Here is a 19045-nt window from a genome sequence, read left to right on the forward strand (position 1 = left end):
CTGGCCTTGAACTCAGAAATCCACCTGCCTCTGCCTCCCAAGTGCTGGGATTAAAGGGGTGTGCCACCACTGTCTGGCATTTAAGTGCTTTTAACAGCCAGTCTTAAGTTCTACAAGACAAGAAGCTATCAGGGCCTTGAGAAATGGCTCAGTGGTTAGGTGCACTTACCTGCTTTTCCAAAGGACCCTAGTCTGGTTCTGACCGCCTTTATCAGGAAGCTCACAAGCACCTATAGCTCCAGCTCCAGGGAATCTGCCGCCCCCTTCTGGCCTCCTTGGATACCTGTTCTCGCTCTCACACTCCCTCTCTCCTACCCAATACACACATAATTTTTAAAAAAAGTAAATTTTTTATTTTTATTTTTTAACATTTATTTATTTTATGTATATAAATACACTGTAGCTGTTCTTAGACACACCAGAAGGGGGCATCAGATCCCATGACAGATGGTTGTGAGCCACCATGTGGTTGCTGGGAATTGAACTCAGGACCTCTGGAAGAGCAGTCAGTGTCCTTAACCATGCTGAGCCATCTCTCCAGCTCAAGTGAATCTTATTCAGGAAGAAAAAAAAAAATTACACCATTCAGACTTTGACATTTTTTTCCACGTCTGTTTGCTCAGGGAAAACAGCATGAGTTTCGTGACTAAATTGAAGCACACTGAGATGTTTGGGTTGATAATTGGATTCTTATGCAATTTTGATTTCTTAGAACTGGCGGGATTTGGATGCGCGAATCACTGACACCGCAAACGAGTCAAAGGATAACGTGCGCTACTTGTACACCCTGGAGAAAGTGTGTCAGCCCCTCTACAACTACGACCTGGTGAGCATGTTCCTGAAGGCGCGCTTTCTAGGGCCTGGAGGGATGGCTCAGCGTTCAGAAAATTAGGAAGCGTGTTTCCTAAAGTGGCGTGTGACCTCCAGAGTTGGAAGCAAACAGGGAATAACGCGTAGGATGGAATTTACTTCCTCCATCTCAATTGTTTTAGGTTTCCATGGCACACGGAATACAAAACTTGATTAATGCCATTAGAATGATTCACAGTGTGTCGAGGTACTATAATACTTCAGAGAGGATGACGTCATTATTCATCAAGGTGAGCTTCTTCATCATCATCATCATCATTATCATCATCATCGTCATCATCATCAATCTTTGTGTAGCAGGGCACAGTTGTGCTACAGCAGCTTGGACATGTCAGAGGACAACTCTGTAGCGTCTGTTCTGTCCTTCTACCTTTATATGTGCCCCTTGGATTGAAGTCAGGCTGTCTGGCTTGTGAGGCAAGCACCTTGGCTGGCTGAGCCATCTCACTAGCCCATCATAGCAAGTTCTCTCTCTCTCTCTCTCTCTCTCTCTCTCTCTCTCTCTCTCTCCTCCCCGCCCCCCCAAGGATGTCTCTCCCAGGCTGGCCTCAAATTCTTTTATGTAGTAAAGGGCAGATGACCTTGAACCTCTAATCCCCCTGCCTCTACCTCCTGAGTAATGGGATTCTATAGACCCGCACCAGTTCACCTGTTTTAAATGACGGAACCCAAGGCCTGGAGCGTGCTGGGCAAACATTCTACCATTGATCTGTAGTTCCCCACTGTTATGGGAAACATTAAAAGGGAGAGCCAGCAAGGCAACCCGGCAAGCTGCAGAGCTCACGCCGGGCCACAGGGCTCCTGCCTGGTACATCTCACTTGGTGGTTCTCCGCCCACCATCTCTCCGCTTGAGAGCCCCCTGAGTTGCTCTGTCTACCACACAATGCCCCACACACCCCACGATCTGCCACCTCATCACCTAATTACCTGGTAGAATCAAGACTCTTAATGCTCAATTAACCAATCAGATTTATGTATAAATAATATTACAATTTACAAGATGTCAATACAGTTATTTTAGAGCCAATTGATAATGATAAAAGCTTTATCTCAGTATTTCTAACCTTATAAAAACATAGCTATTTGTGGCTGGTAAATGCCACGCAGGTCCACATCCGAAGCCATCTTGGTTATCCTCTCTTTTCCTCCTGCAGACTCCCCCGCCCCCGCACAACTCCTAGCTCTGACTCCTTTTTCCTGTCCAGTCATGGGCCTTTCACTGTCCTAATGTGATTAGACAAGGAAAATCCTGCCACACCCCACTCAACCATTTTTTTCCCTTTTTAAAAAAATTTTATTTTTTATGTGCATTTGCATTTTGCCTGCATGTATGCCTTAGTGAGGATGTTGGATCCTGGAACTGGAGTTGCAGACAGCTGTGAGCTGCCATGTGGGTGCTGGGAATTGAACCCCGGTCCTTTGGAAGAGCAGCCAGTGCTCTTCACTGCTGAGCCATCTCTCTAGCTCCTCCCCTAGCCATTTTTAAGTGGCTGTCATTCGTTACTTTGGACTAGGTCAGGCCCTTAATGGAAGTGTACTAGACAAATAGTGCTTGATTTTGGGACTGGTGGCCCCAGGAACAGAGACCTAATTGCAATAGGTAAAAGTGACTTTGGGTTTTCTTTATTTTGATTGGATTTGGGTTTTGTTTGTCGTTCTTTTTGTTTGTTTGTTTGTTTGTTTGGTTTTGGTTTTGGTTTTTTGTGACAGGGTTTCTCTGTGTAGCCCTGGCTGTCCTGGAACTCACTCTGTAGACTAGGCTGGCCTTGAACTCAGAAAACCACCTGCCTCTGTCTCCCAAGTGCTGGGATTAAAGGCATGCACCACCACTGCCCGGCTTTATTGTTCTTTTTAATTTTGTAATTTATGTACTCCACAAATTAATTATCATTTGTATTATGCATTTAAATGCCATTTACCTACAGCCACTTTGTACCTAAATTTTAGGTAACCAATCAGATGGTAACAGCCTGTAAAGCATACATTACTGATGGCGGGACAAACCACGTGTGGGACCAGGAAACCCCGGCGGTACTCAAAAAGATTCAGGTTTGTAATAGCGTTTCACTTTCATAAAGCAAAGCAATCACCTGGCCGCTCAATCTCATTCCCTTTGTCAGTCCATGAAAACACGCTCCCTTGGAAGCGGTCATGAAGGAGCAGTGTGGGAATATAAAAGAGGATTGTCATGGAGACTTCACTCTGGTGGGGCCAGAGAGATGACTCAGAGGTAGAGAGCACTGTGAGGATCCGGAAGCCTTTGCCGCTGTAGGCACGTGCACGCATGCGCAATGCCCTCTCACCCCCCCCCCCCCCTAATTAAAAGTAACAAAGTATTTTATGTGTCACAATGAGAGGAGCAGGTAAAAGTAGCAGTGGGAAAATTAACTGACTGGCTGGTGGGTTTGCAGCGTTGGACTGCAACACTCACCAGCCTCAAAGAGACCTGGACAGATGCCCCTCCCCCTGCCCCGCCCCCAGAAGCCATAGACAAGTGTCTGTGCTTAAATTACAGAAGGAAAACAGGAAGCCAAGTCATGCACATTCTAGAAGTGTGGAGAAACTGGGCTAAGGATGTAGCTTGATTGGTAGAAACCTTTCTTTCTTTTCTTTTTTTCTTTCTCCCCCCCTCCCCCCAGACAGGGTTTCTCTGTGTAGCCCTGGCTGTCCTGGCTCTCACTCCATAGACCAGGCTGACCTCGAACTCAGAAATCCACCTGCCTCTGCCTCCCAAGTGCTGGGATTAAAGGCGCCACCACTGCCAAACTATAGTTCGGAGGGCTGTAAGCCATCGAGCAGTGGCTGGGATTTGAACTGGGGTCCTTAGGATCTGAGGTCTATGTTGTTACCGGCTAAGCCACCACTCCAGCACGGTACAAGGCTAAGCATGAGTGAACCTCTGGGTCCCCTCTCTGGCAGCCCATAAGAGAGGCACGGAGGCACACCCCTGTCGCTCCAGCACGGGGAGTGGTAGAGATGGGAACACTGGGAATTGAAGAGCCACCCTGGGCTACACCGGGATTTCGAGGCCACCCTGGGCTATATGGGATTCCAGTTCTCAAACAACAGCAACAAAAGGAGGAAGGCGAAGGGGAAATTGCTGTGAAGAGGCCTCACCTGGAGTCAGCCATTGAAGTTACAGGCATCTCTTCTCCTGAATGCATTCACGTGGGACTTGACTGCCAGTCCTGAGAAACAGATTCTTTTCCTGGGGTCAAGAGCACTAAGGGACAAAGAAAAGAACCGTCAAACAACTCTCTGTAACTTAGAGAAGAACCAGCCTTCAGGGGCCTCAAGCAACAGGAGCCACCTTCAGGGAGACTTGAAAGTCCGGACACAGCTTTCTCCTTTTGACATCTGAGCACAAGCATTTGGTAGAAGCTTTGAAATGTGTCTAAAGACGACACCTAAAAGGTGGAGACGGTTAAAAAAACATAAAAGGAAAAAAAAAAAACCATAAAAGAAACCGCACTGTCAAGGACAAGAGGGTTTACCAGAAGGACAATGAGCTGAACCCGTGAAGACGTGGAGCGCCAGAGTGAGCAAGAGAAAAAGTCTCAGAAAAAACCCAGAAGTGCTCCAGGCCAGCGCTGAGGGCAAGGACAGCTAAGAAATACTGAATGACAGTCTTAGTGTTCTCTTGCTGTGAAGAGACACCATGGCCACAGTAATTCTTATAAAGGAAAGCATTTTTTGGGGGGGGAGCTGGCTTACAGGTTCAGAGGTTCAGCCCATTATCACCATGGTGGGAAGCATGGCGGCAGGCAGGCAGCTGAAATTTCTACATCTGATTAAGCAAGCAGCAGCAAGAGAGGGAGAGAGGGGGAGAGAGAGAGAGAGAGAGAGAGAGAGAAGGGGGGGACCAGGCCTGGTTTGGACTTTTGAAACCTCAGAGCCCAACTCTAGTGATTCCAACAAGACTGTACCATTTTGTTTTAAAGATTTATTTCTCTATTCATTCATTTTCTGTATGAGTGCACTGTAGCTGTACTGATGGTTGTGAGCCATCATGTGGTTGCTGGGGATTTGAATTCAGGACCTCTGCTCAATCCGGTTGGCCCCGCTTACTCTGTCTTAAAGATTTATTTATTGTTGTATCTAAGTACACTGTAGCTGTCTTCAGACACACCAGAAGAGGGCATCAGATCCCATTACAGATGGTTGTGAGCCACCATGTGGTTGCTGGGAATTGAACTCAGGACCTTCGGGAGAGCAGTCTGTGCTCTTAACCGCTGAGCCATCTCTCAAGCCCAAGGCTGTACCTCTTAAAGCAGGTATGTGGTGGGGCAGATGACAAATTTGAAAACAGAAATTGGCTATGGTGTGAGAGATTGATGCAAATAACAATAAAAAAAATAGCATGCTGGTGACTCTGTGGATGCCAGCCAAGAACAGACATCTTCAGAGAAAAAATTTCCAGCCTCGTAGGGGATTGTATGATTTTTTTCTTTTACTTTCTTTCCTGAGAATTTGACACATGTACACAATGAAATATGGCAGTATCCTCCACATTCCCTCCGGCATGTCTGTCCTAGTTAGGGTTTTACTGCTGTGAACAGACACCATGACCAAGGCAACTCTTATACAGACATCATTTCATTGGGGCTGTCCAGGCAGGCATGGTACAGGAGGAGCTGAGAGTTCTACATCTTCATCTGAAGGCTGCTAGTGGGAAGACTTGACTTCCAGGCAGCCAGTATGTGGGTTTTATAGCCCACGCCCATAATGACACACCTACTCCAACAAGGCCACTCCCACTCCAGTGAGGCCACGCCCACACCAGCGAGGCCACACCCACTCCAACGGGGCTACACCTTCTAATAGTGCCATTCCCTGGGCTGAGCATAGACAAACCATCACAGTATCTTCTCCCAACTTCTTCTTCTTCCTCTTTTTTTTTTTTTTTTAATGACCCACTAAGTCCATTTAATATGCTGGTGCAAGGCTGTCCCAGGAGCTGAGAATCCCACTTGTAGCCACAGCCTTCTGAAAGAAGGACATCCCACCACGACAAGTATAAACTGTCAGTAGCTCCTTAGTAAGAGGTGGGGCTGGAGCTCACCCTCCCCATCAGTCACCCGTGCCTGACTTTTAGCTGGGTTGATGTTGTGCAGGTCCTATGCAGGGAACCGTAGCTGCCTTGGGTTAATGAATACAGCAGCCACATCATGTCCAGAAAACAGCATGCCGCAGCCCTCCAAACCCTCTCCCTGCTCAGACATCCTTCTGCTGCCTCCTCCTCAATGTTCCCGAGCCTCAGCGGGGGAGGGGGTGTTGATGATAGGTATCCCCTTGAGTGCTGAGCGCTCAGTCACTCATTTTCAACATTCTGGCCAGTCTCTATCTGTAGGTGCTGTTTTTTTTGGGGGGGGGAGGAGCTATGTTATTGGGGTTCTTATATCTCTACCTCCCTTCCAACTTCTCAACACTAGACAGGGGAGAAAGAAGGTTAGAGAAGAAAGGGGCATAGACCTCCTTAGACAACTTCCTACTGACTAAGGTTGTTGAGTTCTTTGGGGGAACTTAACAACCTTACAATCTTTGTCATTAAGCTATCTCCGACTTCTCTTTGCTTGTGAACACTGGGCGAATGGCAACAACAGCTACCAGGAGCTTCAGTGGGGAGCAGGAGCCTCCTCCTCTCCCTCCTCCCTTCCCTCCTCCTCCCTCCCCTCCTCCCTCTCCTCTTCCCCTCCTCCTCTCCCTCCTCCTCTCCCTCCTCCCTCCCCTCTTCCTCCCCTCCTTCCTCTCCTCTTCCCCTCCTCCATTTCCTCCTCCTCCCTCTCTTCCTCTCTCCTCCTCCTTTCATCTTTCTTCTTCATGCCTTCTGCTCTTCTCAGGGCTCTGGGATTTCCACCCTCTCCAGGGTCCCAGAATTAAACTACCTGCGGCTGGCAAAGATCGGCCCCCTGACAGTGCACGAGGCAAATCATAATCACCTGCTGTGAAGAAGCCTGCTTGTCCCACACCTGGGATTAAAACACATATTCACCTAACATAACTGGGTTTTTAAAGAAATGAAAACCCCTTTGACTCTCCATTGACCGCTGCCTACCGCAGCAAAAGCGCCTCTGACCCAGGTTCAGTCTACAAGTACAAACACCAATAATTACAAGAATAATAACTTAACCGCACAGCAGTTTTGTTTAATTAGCCATGGGAATATAGAACCAAAGCTGACGTCATGCTTTAGTTCAGGGAGAGTTAAGGTAGTGAGTTAAGAGACAGAACTGGATTGTGTATTCAAAAAAGCTGTTTTCCGAATGGCTATTTTGACTATATCCAGCTTCCTTGAGTTGTATAGTCTTTTAGTGTGGATAATTTTGGTGTATGATTTGTGTGTGTGTATTTTTTTTTAATAATAAAGTTTAAAATTAAACATTTAAAAACAGATATTGTCATTCATAGGTCTTAATAGAGAGAGGGCATGAACAATTGTCACCAGCACCAGCCTTTGTTTGAGGGGGCTGGCATGGTCAGCCTATCACAAGCCTGTCGCCCAACCCCCTGATTTTTTTTATCTTCTTTTTCCAATTCTCTTGTAGGATTGCATCTTTCTCTTCAAAGAATACCAGGCATCCTTTCACAAAACAAGGAAGCAGATTTTAGAATCCTCAGGGGAGAAGTCTTTTGAGGTTTCAGAAATGTATATATTTGGAAAATTTGAAGCCTTCTGTAAGAGGCTTGAGAAGGTAAGCACTTCTGCAGTCACAGGACCTCCACCCTGAACCCCACGGAGCTGGTTATTTTGGGGGTTCAGGCAGTGTGTGTGAGGGTCATTGACTCCTGGTATTGATCCAACTCATTCAGTCCGGTTACTCAGATACCGCATCATTTATTTGAGCTGATATCTTCTCTCATTCAGGGCTGGTGCCTTATGCCGGCACAAGGCTATTGCAGAATTTCACCTCTCCCAAGACCTCAATTCTTCTTGCACAGATAGATCTTGAACTTGAAGGCTTCTGCTCTCGACCACAATATCAGCCTGAGAAAATGTGTGTGGCTCATGGGCCCCATAAGTAGGCAGCGTCTGAAGCCTATTTGCTCTCTCTCTCTCTTTCTCTCTCTCTCTCTCTCAGCACCAACATCCTCGATGTATTTCTGAACAGTGGGTAGAGGAGGCCTTTGCTAGACAGAGAGCTTCCAGAAACTCCTGCACCTCTGACTTGGGTCCTTAGGACTGACTGAGGAGGAATGACATTGTTTAGAAGGCTGTAGGGAAGCCACCCTAAAGGTTCCTAGGTGTCGGTCTTTGGAGGGTATCTTAGTCAGGGTTTCTATTCCTGCATAAAACATCACGACCAAGAAGCAAGTTGGGGAGGAAAGGGTTTATTGAGCTTACACTTCCACACTGCTGTTCATCACCAAAGGAACTCAGGACAGGAACTCACACAGGGTAGGAACCTAGAGGCAGGAGCTGATGCAGAGGCCATGGAGGGATGCTGTTGACTGGCTCGCTCAGCTTGCTTTCTTATAGAGCCCAGGGATGGCACCGCCCACCAGGTGCCCTCCCACCCTTGGTCACTAATTGAGAAAATGCCTTACAGCTGGATCTCATGGAGGCATTTTTGTCAAGGGAAGCTCCTTTCTCTGTGACAGCTCTAGCTTGCATCAGGTTGACACACACAACCAGCCAGTGCAGAGGGTGTCTATGATGTCATGGGGCTGGAGAGATGGTTTCAGTGAGCAAGCATAAGAGCCTGGGTGAAAAGTTGGGCACAGTGGTGCTTGCCTCTAATTCCATTGCTGCTAGAACAGAGACAGGGGGATCTATGGAGTACACTGGTTAGCCAGTCTAACCAATCAGAGAAGATCCAGGTTCAGTGAGAGACCCTGTCCTGAAAACAAAGTTGGAAGGGTTGTAGATAGAGAGATAGCCAGCAGTGAAGAGCATATATCTCTCTTGCAGAAGCCTTGAGTTCGGTTACCAACACACTTAACTACTTGCACCTCCAGTTCCGGGGAAATCCCATGCCCTCTAGTGGCCTCTGGAGGAAATTGCAGTTACAACCTCTTCCATATACTTAAAAAAAGAGAATAAGACTATGTAGGAAAACAGATGTAAGTGAAGATAATCATGTGAATAGATTAAGCTAAATGCGGGAAACAATGCCACTTGCTTTCTCTTACTGTGGTTCATGGATTTTATGTGGATGGACACCTCAAATCGTATTAGACTTTCTGGCTGTTGTAGCCAGAAGAGCTCTCTGGTGGGAGAGTCAGTTTTAGAGGATAGAATACCATCAGGCCGGTAGTGTTGAAGTCCTGTCTTGGCTTTTGCTTTACAGAGTAGGCAGGCACAGTGTTTGGAGACCATCATTTCTTATGTTTATACAGATCACGTGTCATGGACTGCAAATTTCAGGGCAGCCTGCATTTCCTCCTGGTTTGGAGACCTGGTATCTAGAATGTCCAGAAATGGTTTCTGGAAGTGTACAGAAATTGTGTGCTTAGAATAGTAGTCACACCTGATGGTGGCGACGCACGCCTGTAATCCTAGCACTTTAGGCGGCAGAGGCAGGCGGATTTCTGAGTTTGAGACCAGCCTGGTCTACAGAGTGATTTCCAGGACAGAATTGTAGTCACTCCAAGAAGGGTTGACAGGCATGGGGACTGCACGCCGCTACTGATGGTCTTATGGAAGGACCAGCAGTGTTGTCTCCATGGGATGTGGTATTTGGAGAATACTCTGAGGAGATTGGACAAAAATAATCTCCACCACGAGTTTGGAGCTAAGTTATAGAAAACAGGACTCAGAATGGGAATTGCTGAAGATCAAGAACTTCATAACTTGTGGGTATAAGAGGGGTTTGTTGTTTTAGATTTATTTATCTGTATGAGTGGGTTGCCAACTGTCTTAGTCAGGGTTTCTATTCCTGCACAAACATCATGACCAAGAATGCAAATTGGAGAGGAAAGGGTTTATTCAGCTCACACTTCCACATTGCTGTTCATCACCAAAGCAAGTCAGGACTGGAACTCAAGCAAGCCAGTAATTAACATCCCTCCATGGCCTCTGCATCAGCTCCTGCTTCCTAATCCGTCTGGAGAAGGGACTTGATAACCCAATTCTAACATCTAACATTTCTTTTTGAAGATTACGGAGATGATAACCATTGTGCAAACGTACTCAGCCTTGAGCAACTCTACCATTGAAGGGATTGATATTTTGGGGATAAAGTTTAAAAACATCTATCAGGGGATTAAGAAGAACCAGTATGACATCCTGGATCCACGAAGAACAGAATTTGACACCGACTTCTCAGATTTTATGGGGAAAATCAATACTTTAGAGGTAAATAGCTACACAAACTCTATGTATAAAAACTGAAGCAGAGTGGATGAACAGTTCTGCTTGGTGTTCTTATTACAAATATCCATATAGAGTAATGCTCCTGTATTGATTTTTTTAAAAAGTTTTTTTTAATATTTATTTATTTAATGTATGTGAGTACATTGTTGCTGTCTTCAGACACACTAGAAGAGGTCATACGATCCTATTGCAGATGGTTGTGAGCCACCATGTGGTTTCTGAGAATTGAACTCAGGACCTCTGGAAGAGCAGTCAGTGCTCTTAACCGCTCATCTCTCCAGCTCCTAAAAAAGTTTTTATTTCATTTTGTTTGTTGTTTTGTCTGCATGTATGAGTGTGTGTCCTGCATGTATGCCTGGTTCCTCAGAAGCCAGAAGAGGGTATCAGATGCCCTGGAATAGGAGTTACAGTTGTGAACCACGTGTGGGTGCTGGGAATGGAACCCAGGTCCTCTGCAAGAGCAGCCAGGGCTCTTAGCTGGTGAGCCATCTCCCCAGCCACATGTATTTACCATTCATTTTATTTCTGTCCCAAGTTGCTTTAAGAAATTTGTAGGGTGAATATTTTTTAAAGCAACCTATAAAATATTTTCTACCTTTATGAGTATGTGTACACACACACATGAATGCATATGGTCACGTGTGCCATAGTGTGTGTGTGTGTGTGTGTGTGTGTGTGTGTGTGGTGGGGGGTATTTATGTGCAAGGTGCCAAGGCCAGGGGACAACCTCAGGTTTCTTCTACCTTTTATCTGAGCTAGTGTCTGTCATTGGCCTGGAACTTCATCAGAAACTTCCAGTGATCCACCTATCTGTGATCTCGAGACATTGATAGGACTGTAGGCACATACTACCATTATTATTAATATTTTTTTTGCTTTTTATGAAGAGTCTGGGGCACCTGTTTTAGGGTTTGAATTGCTGTAAAGAGACACCCCCATAGCTACTCTTTTTGAAAGAAAGCATTTAACTGGAGTGGCTTACAGTTTCAGAGGTTCAGTCATTATCATCATGGTGGGAACATGGCAGCATCCAGGCAGGCATGGTGCTGAAGAGTTCTACATCTAGATCCATAGGCAGCAAGAAGAGACCCTGACACTGGGCTTGGCTCAAGTTTCTAAAATCTCATTGCCCATCCTCCATATTACACTTCCTCCAACAAGTCTACACTACTCCAACATGGCCACACCTACTCCAACAAGGCCACGCCTAATCAAAAAAGACCACATCTACTTGAATAAGACCACACCTACTCAAAGGCCATACCTACTCAAACAAGGCCATACTCTGTCCAACATGGCCACGCCTTCTCCAACAAGGCCACACCTAATCAAAGAAGACCACATATACTTGAATAAAACCACATCTACTCAAACAAAGCCCACACCCACTCAAACAAGGCCACACCCACTCAAACAAGATCACACCCACTCAAACAAGACCATACCTACTCCAACAAGGCCATACCTACTCAAAAAAAGACCACATCTACTTGAATAAGACCACACCTGCTAGGTGGTGGTGGCACACGCCTTTAATCCCAGCACTTGGTAGGCAGAGGCAGGCAGATTTCTCAGTTTGAGGCCAGCCTGGTCTACAGAGTGAGTTCCAGGATAGCCAGGGCTACACAGAGAAACCCTGTCTCGAAAAACCAAAAAAAAAAAAAAAAAAAACCAAAAAAAACCCAAAAAACAAAAACAAAAAACCCACACCTACTCAAACAAGGCCCCACCTACTACAACAAGGCCACACCTGCTCTGACAAGGCCACACCTCCACTAATTTTACTCCTTGAGTCTGTAGGGACTCTTTTCATGCAAATCACTATAGGATCTGAACTTGTGTTTTTATGTTTGCAACCTATGTGCTTTACTGACCATATCATTTTTCCGGCTCCTCGTCTTTTTTTTATGAAAATTGAGTATGTCCAGTAAAAGGCATGCAAGAATAAGCACACTTCCAAGGGGCTTTTATACATCGTTGCATTAAATATTAACACGATTCAAGTTTCCCCACTGGTGGTGGCAGCGTGTGCTCCTCACCACTTGTCAAAGTCCCCTGAATTCTTGAATGAAACACACACACACACACACACACACACACACACATACAGCCTTATTTTTAATATGCCCTAAGTAGCTCAATGGCTGGGCCACTCCCACACTTCCACATTGCTCACTCCTCTCCTCCGATACTCCTGACTTATTACTAACTAAAATCTAAATTCCATCTTTGTTATTCCAGACCCAGTCAGGGGAGGGGCCCCTGGGCTGCTCTTCCCCGACTCCTTCGTGGCTGTATGCTTTCTACCTGCAGTTTTCAAGCACGGTCCTCTTGCTTCCCTGGCATGACAATTCTAAATCCTCCTTCTTCCCTGGGTCCCCTGGCCCAGGAAATCTAAAGTCTCGCTTCTGTCTCCCTGTCTAGCCATTGGCCACCAGCAGCTTTATTTACCAATTAGAGACAACTGGGGCCAGGGACCAGTGGTGTCTTACATGCAGAAGTGCGAATTCCCATGTAATTTGGGAACCCAATTAATGTAATACATGCAATAGACCCAATCCATAACATTTTACCCTTTTTGTCCATTAAAAAGATCTTTTCTCTGATATATACATTGAACAGTTATGTAAACTATAAGACATGATATACACTAATAACATCCAGTCTGTCAATTTTGTCAGTTTAGGTATATTTAACATTTATCCTAACTTGAAGAGTTTACAATTTTATATCTGAATTATGTTTTTTTTAAAGATTTATTTATTGTTATATCTAAGTACACTGTAGCTGTCTTCAGACACACTAGAAAAGGGCATCAGATCACATTACAGATGGTTGAAAGCCACCATGTGGTTACTGGGATTTGACCTCAGGACCTTTGGAAGAGCAGTCAGTGCTCTTAACCACTGAGCCATCTCTCCATCCCCTTCCTTTCAATTAAAAGAAAAATTTTTTATTTTTCTTTTATGTCTGTGTTTGCCTGTATGTGTATGTACACCCCATGCATGCAGTTCCAGCAGAGGCCAGAAGAGGGCACTGAACCCCTGGAACTGAGTTAACGGAAGGTTGTGAGCTGTTTCATAGGTCCTAGAAATTGAACCCAGCCCTCTGTAAGAGCAGCCAGTGCTCTTGACTGTTGAGTTCCCTCTTAGGTTTTATCCTTTGTCTTTTTTGTCTGTCTGTCTTTCTGAATCATTGTTTGTGTGTTACTCGGTCCCACATGTGCTAGGCAAGTACTCTTCGCACAGAACTATATCCCTTATCCTTTTCTTACTTTTCATTTTGACATGGGGTCTCATTAAGTTGTCCAGGCTGGCCTTGAACTCCCTCGAGGGTGAGACAGCCTTTGAACTAGCGATCTTTCTACCTTATCCAACAGAGTGACTGAGATCATAGGCCCGCATCATCAGGCCTGATAAGTTAACTTACTTTTCGTTTCCCTTCCACTTTTGAAAATTATGTTCTGATATCAAGATATATTCCCGTTATTACTGTTCATTTTGGCTAGTTGGACTGGATGGAATTTACTCCCAAAATACATTGGAAATTAAATATTCATGGCAATAGGAATTAAAAAATTTGCTCTCTGAAAACTTTATGATTTATTAATGAAGATTATATATTATGAAAGATGTAAATTTTAGTTTCCAATAAAGTTAGTGTCCATATGATTTTCTTTTCTTTTCTTTTCTTTTTTTTTTTTTTTTTTGAGGACTGGTGATTGGTTCCAACTAGGCAGGCACTGTACCACTGGACTATATCCCAGCCCTTCAGTTTTTGAAAGACAGGGTCTCTGTACATAGCACAGGCTGGCCTCAGATTTTTTTTTCATTTTCCTGCCTCTGTCCTCTGTATGATAGGATTATAGTGTATTCTGTCAAACCCAGCTCCCATAAGCCCTTTGATAGTTATTGCTAGATAATTTGACTGTGCCGTCAGTATTTTGACTTTCCTTCCATTTCCAATGTCTGACAAACCTTTGGGTGTGATCCATTGGACCAGCAATACCAATACAGTCCAATCAGCAAAGAACCATTTAAATTCCATTTTTCAGGATCAAGAGCTTGAAGCTCATGGCCAGGGATGATAGGGTCTTGGGAGGAACATTTTCTGCCTCCCGTTCCTACTGAGCCCCAGCATAGAGGTTTCCCAGGGCAGTAGTGTGGGCAGCTCATATCTTCTGTTTGTAATGTCAATATGCTGTCCCAGGGACAAGCTTAGAAATTAGCATCCCAAAGAAGAGCACTTAGCAAGGGAACCTTTCCCCTTCTATACAGTCTCCCAATTAGACTATCCAACCGGAAGATGCACATGCAAACTGCCCAAGGGACTCTGTCTTTCTAGCAGCTGCGTGAATGGACTAAAAAGAAGCTGAAATTGATTATGATACTATACTGTGTTTAGTCCAGTCTATTTGGAATAGTATAATGTTCACATGCCATTAATTTTAAGCCATGAAGGGAGTATTTTATATAACCTCTGTGGGTGCGTAGGTGGGGGTGGGGGTATGAAGTCGTTAAGATGGAGTGTGTATTTTATATCCACCTGCATCTCACTTCTAAGGGGTGATGCTTCATTCAGTAGCCAGCGTGGCTTGTGGCCACCACAGCAGACTAGGCAACAAGCATCACTAGGCACTTAGGAGGTAGATATGTTTGGGACTTTAGGGACGTCGTTAATTGTGTAACAAAACTAGACTCCTTCACCTCGGCATAACTTGAATGTTAATGTTCTATTTTAGATTCAAATACAGGCATTTATGAACAGCACCTTTGGAAAGATCTTGTCCTCCCAGCAGGCTCTGCAGCTGCTTCAGAGGTATTTATTATAGAGGCTGAAGGAGGATTGGTTCCTTTGAAAGCACAGTTCCATGCAGCTTAGGAGGTAAAGGTCTTGCCTTGCAATGGGGAGGACCTGAGTTCAATTTGGTGAGTCAATGTAAAAAGAGGAGGGGCAAGAGGAAGAGGAGGAGGAAGAGGAGGGAGAGGAGGGGGAAGAGGAGGAGGAAGAGGAGGGAGAGGAGGGAGAGGAGGGGGAAGAGGAGGAGGAAGAGGAGGGAGAGGAGGGAGAGGAGGGAGAGGAGGGGGAAGGGGAAGAGGAGGGGGGAGAGGAGGAGGAAGAGGAGGAAGAGGAGGGTGAGGAGGGGGAAGAGGAGGAGGAAGAGAAGGAAGAGAAGGAAGAGGAAGAGGATGAGGAAGAAAGGCAGGCAGGGTAGGGCTTGTTTGTAACCCATCCTTCCTGGAGAGGCAAAGGCAGGAGGATCCCTGGGGTCAGTGGCCGTGCAGTTTAGCTAAATCAGTACATTCAAGGACAGTAAGAGACCCTGTCTTAAAAAAGAAAAAAGGCTGGGTGGCACCTGACGAATGCCACCGGGGTTGTACTGTGGTCTCCACACATGCATACACATGTGTATATGCACCTCCACACACATGTATTTGTATACTTCCACACAACACCCCTGTGCACACACGTACACACACACACAACCTCTATCCATTTTCAAATTAGATGTTCTGGAAACCTTTCCTTCATAAAGTTTAAGAGTTATGAACATTAGCCAGGCGGGTGGTGGCACACGCCTGTATTCCCAGTACTCTGGGAGGCAGAGGCAGGTGGATTTCTGAGTTAAAGGCCAGCCTGGTCTACAGAGTGAGTTCCAGGACAGCCAGGGCTATACAGAGAAACCCTGTCTCGAAAAAAACCCAAAAAAAAAAAACAAAAATAAAAACACAAAAACTACAAGAGTTATGAACATTGATATTTCATTTACCACTAAATAGTTTTTTGAGACAAAGAACATAGTTTTTCATACCATTTTAGATTTTTTGTTTTTGAGACAGACTCACTATAAGCTAGGCTGGCCACAGGAAAACCTCTAATCTCTTGCTCCCGCTGCCTCCATTTCCCCGATGGGATGACAGGTGTGTGCTCTGATGCTCCACTGAATTACAAAAATAATAACAGAAAAGTCTTTCATAAGAAAGTCTCGAATGGCCGTGCAATATACTTCATTTTAATTTCATAGCTATTATTAGGGAGGGAATAACTAATGTTTAATATTACTTGGGGAAAGAATTTCCAAGGAACATGATTGCATATTGTCATAGTTTACTTTAGATGTCAATTCAACACAGATTTGGGGACATCTGCGAAGGGGGAGCGTTAGAGGAACTGCCTCCATCAGCCTGACTGTGGCCATGTCTGTGGGCATGGCTCCTAATTGCTTATTGATATAAGTAAGCTTAGCCCACTGTGGGTGGTTCCATCCCTAGGCAGACGCGTCTGGGCTGTTTAAAAAAGGCAGTTGATAGGGATGGTGACCTGCGAGTCGGAAGCTGAAACCCTTTCCTCCCCAGTTTATTTTGGTGTTTATCACAGTGAGGCAGATGTAGTGTTATACACAGAAAAATGGTTGGCACAGTCAGGCCATGTCCCCACATCACAAAGTTGTCCCCTAGTCATTCATAGTAAGACTACTTAAAATCTACTCTCTTCCCAGCACTTGGGAGGCAGAGGCAGGCGGAGTTCTGAGTTCGAGGCCAGTTCTGGTCTACAGAGTGAGTTCCAGGACAGCCAGGGCTATACAAAGAAACCCTGTCTCACCCCCCCCCCCCAAAAAAAAAACAAAAACAAAAAAAACCAAAAAATCTACTCTCTTTCTGTTTCCTTTATCCTCTATTCCCCACAAAGGGTAGAAATCTAGGCACTAGAGAGAGAAGTTTGACTAGAGGTTTTGTGTGTATGCACATGTGTGATATGAGAAACAGAGGCAGACAGACACAGGGACACACATATACACAGAGACAAGACCCATGCCAGAGTCCCCTTTTGGAATTCTTCTCTGGGAATCAGTGTATCTGACTTTCTGGTGGCTTTGCCACAGTTCCATATCTCCTGTGATAGTGATCGTCTCTTAAGAGACTACCATGAGATTCGCAGCAGGAATGAAATGATTTTGACAAGTGACAACTCAGGTAGCATTTGAATGGTGACACCTCCCCTCTCCCCTCTGTCTCCCATCACCCACTTTAGCTATAATGTATAACTAACTGGTCACTTCATTCTATTATCAGAACAGTGTGGTCCTGGCACCTCCCAGGCATGTTCTAGTCCCTGAGTAGATGTGACATTGGCCAACAGGCCACCATTACAATATCTGCCTTTCAATGTACAAATTGCGGGGTCCAGAGAAGCCAGGGGGTGCATCTGCCTTGTTTGTTGTTAGCTCCAATCCACGAAGCCTGGAATAAACATTTATCAAACGCATGAATGAGTAGTTAACGCTCTAGCATGTCTGCAGTATGCTTCTCATTTCCCTTCCATTTATCCAGTTTCGATTCCTTTCAGGTTTCAGAAGCTCAACATTCCCTGCCTGCAAATGGAAATCAATCACACAATCGAGCGGATCCTTCAGTGTTATGTGGCTGAACTTGAAGCTACCAAGAAGGTAAGTGTCTTGCACATCCACAGAAGGACATATTTGTATAAAGAGGGAGGGTCTGGAAGCCCTCACCATTGTCATCAAATGCTTGAATCTTCAGAGCTTTCCTCTTACGATGAAGGCTCTTGGAGACTCCCCTCTGAGTCTGAGGGTCCCTGGACTGCCACACCTGTTTGCTGTTAAGAACTGTGCTGTGGACACAGTCTTCCCATGTTTCTATAGTAGAGCCGGGTTAGGGTAGTGGAGTTGTCCATAGACATGCAGGTACCGGAGAGTACAGATACAGTGTGAGTGTACAGATATGGTGTAGCTACATGTCTCCTCTGTGGACCACCTCCTTAAGGTGTGAGATAAGGACAGAAGTGAAAACACACTTGGTAGTTACTTCTGCATCCCTACCATGGAAAACTGATGGAGAGAAAGATTTATGTTGCCTTTGAGTTTCAGCCTGTCATAATGGAGTAACTCAGGGCATGTTCACAGGTGTGTAAACCTGAGGCTATTCTTGTAGCAGCCAGCCAGCCCACATCAGGGAGTGGGTCTAACTTCTAGAGGCCCACCCCTTCTCAAAAGATGTCCACCTCCTAACGATTTCCACGACTTTCCCAACTAGCATAACCAGCTAAGGGGTGGGCATATATTTAAAATAAGACATCCAAGGCTGGGAGGACAGTCCTGGCAGTCAAGAGCTTGCTGTGCAAACTTGAGGACCTGAGCTCAGATCAGATATTTGCATGCTGCACAGGTGGAGGCCGGTGGTTCCTGGGGTACTCTGGCAGCCAGTCTAGTGCCCAGGCAGCGAGCTCCGTGTTCAGTGGGAGACTCTGTCTCAAAAACTAAAGTTGAAAGGGACAGAAAATGCCAGCAATAACCTCTGGCATCCATATGGCTGTGCATACTTGTACACACACACACACACACACACACTAGAAGGTTGTGGGGCATATCCGATTCAAAGCATAACATGTAATAGGAAATGAAGGCAAAGAAGTAAGCATCGTATATTTGTGGACATGATTATTTCTGAGCCCCCGATTATTGGTTCTGGATCTCATTAGCATTTTGATGGAAGATCTCTAGCACAGTCAACCCTCGAGTCGTGGCGAAACCACCTATTCAAATACAGCTGTAAATTTCTTCCCATTCTCTTCTGCGTAGGGTGCAAATAGTAACATCATTTTTTTTTAATTGCAGCTTTACCATTCTCAGAAAGACGATCCCCCTCTCGCTCGCAACATGCCCCCCATAGCAGGAAAAATTCTCTGGGTGAGGCAGCTGTACCGCCGGATAAATGAACCCATCAACTATTTCTTTGTAAGCCAATCATACAATTTATACACGCGTTGTAGCCGTGTGGGAACGAAATTACATTACAAATGCATCCTGTCCTACAATATTGATGCCAATGAAGTAGTCAGGA

The 19045-nt window shown here is 45.3% G+C and overlaps 1 protein-coding gene across 1 annotated transcript in view; it reads left to right on the top strand.

Moving 5' to 3' along the window:
- Dnah8 (dynein axonemal heavy chain 8) overlaps nt 1-19045 on the top strand; it is a 238386-nt gene that overhangs the window by 12782 nt on the left and 206559 nt on the right. Inside the window, exons 5-12 of the mRNA XM_052164217.1 lie at nt 713-826; nt 993-1100; nt 2819-2920; nt 7417-7563; nt 9969-10166; nt 14926-15002; nt 17532-17631; nt 18820-18939. Of these exons, the coding sequence (XP_052020177.1) occupies nt 713-826; nt 993-1100; nt 2819-2920; nt 7417-7563; nt 9969-10166; nt 14926-15002; nt 17532-17631; nt 18820-18939 (966 nt within the window). The remainder of the gene's footprint in view (nt 1-712; nt 827-992; nt 1101-2818; nt 2921-7416; nt 7564-9968; nt 10167-14925; nt 15003-17531; nt 17632-18819; nt 18940-19045) is intronic.

This window comes from Apodemus sylvaticus, chromosome 19, assembly GCF_947179515.1.
Source record: "Apodemus sylvaticus chromosome 19, mApoSyl1.1, whole genome shotgun sequence".
NCBI lineage: Eukaryota > Metazoa > Chordata > Mammalia > Rodentia > Muridae > Apodemus > Apodemus sylvaticus.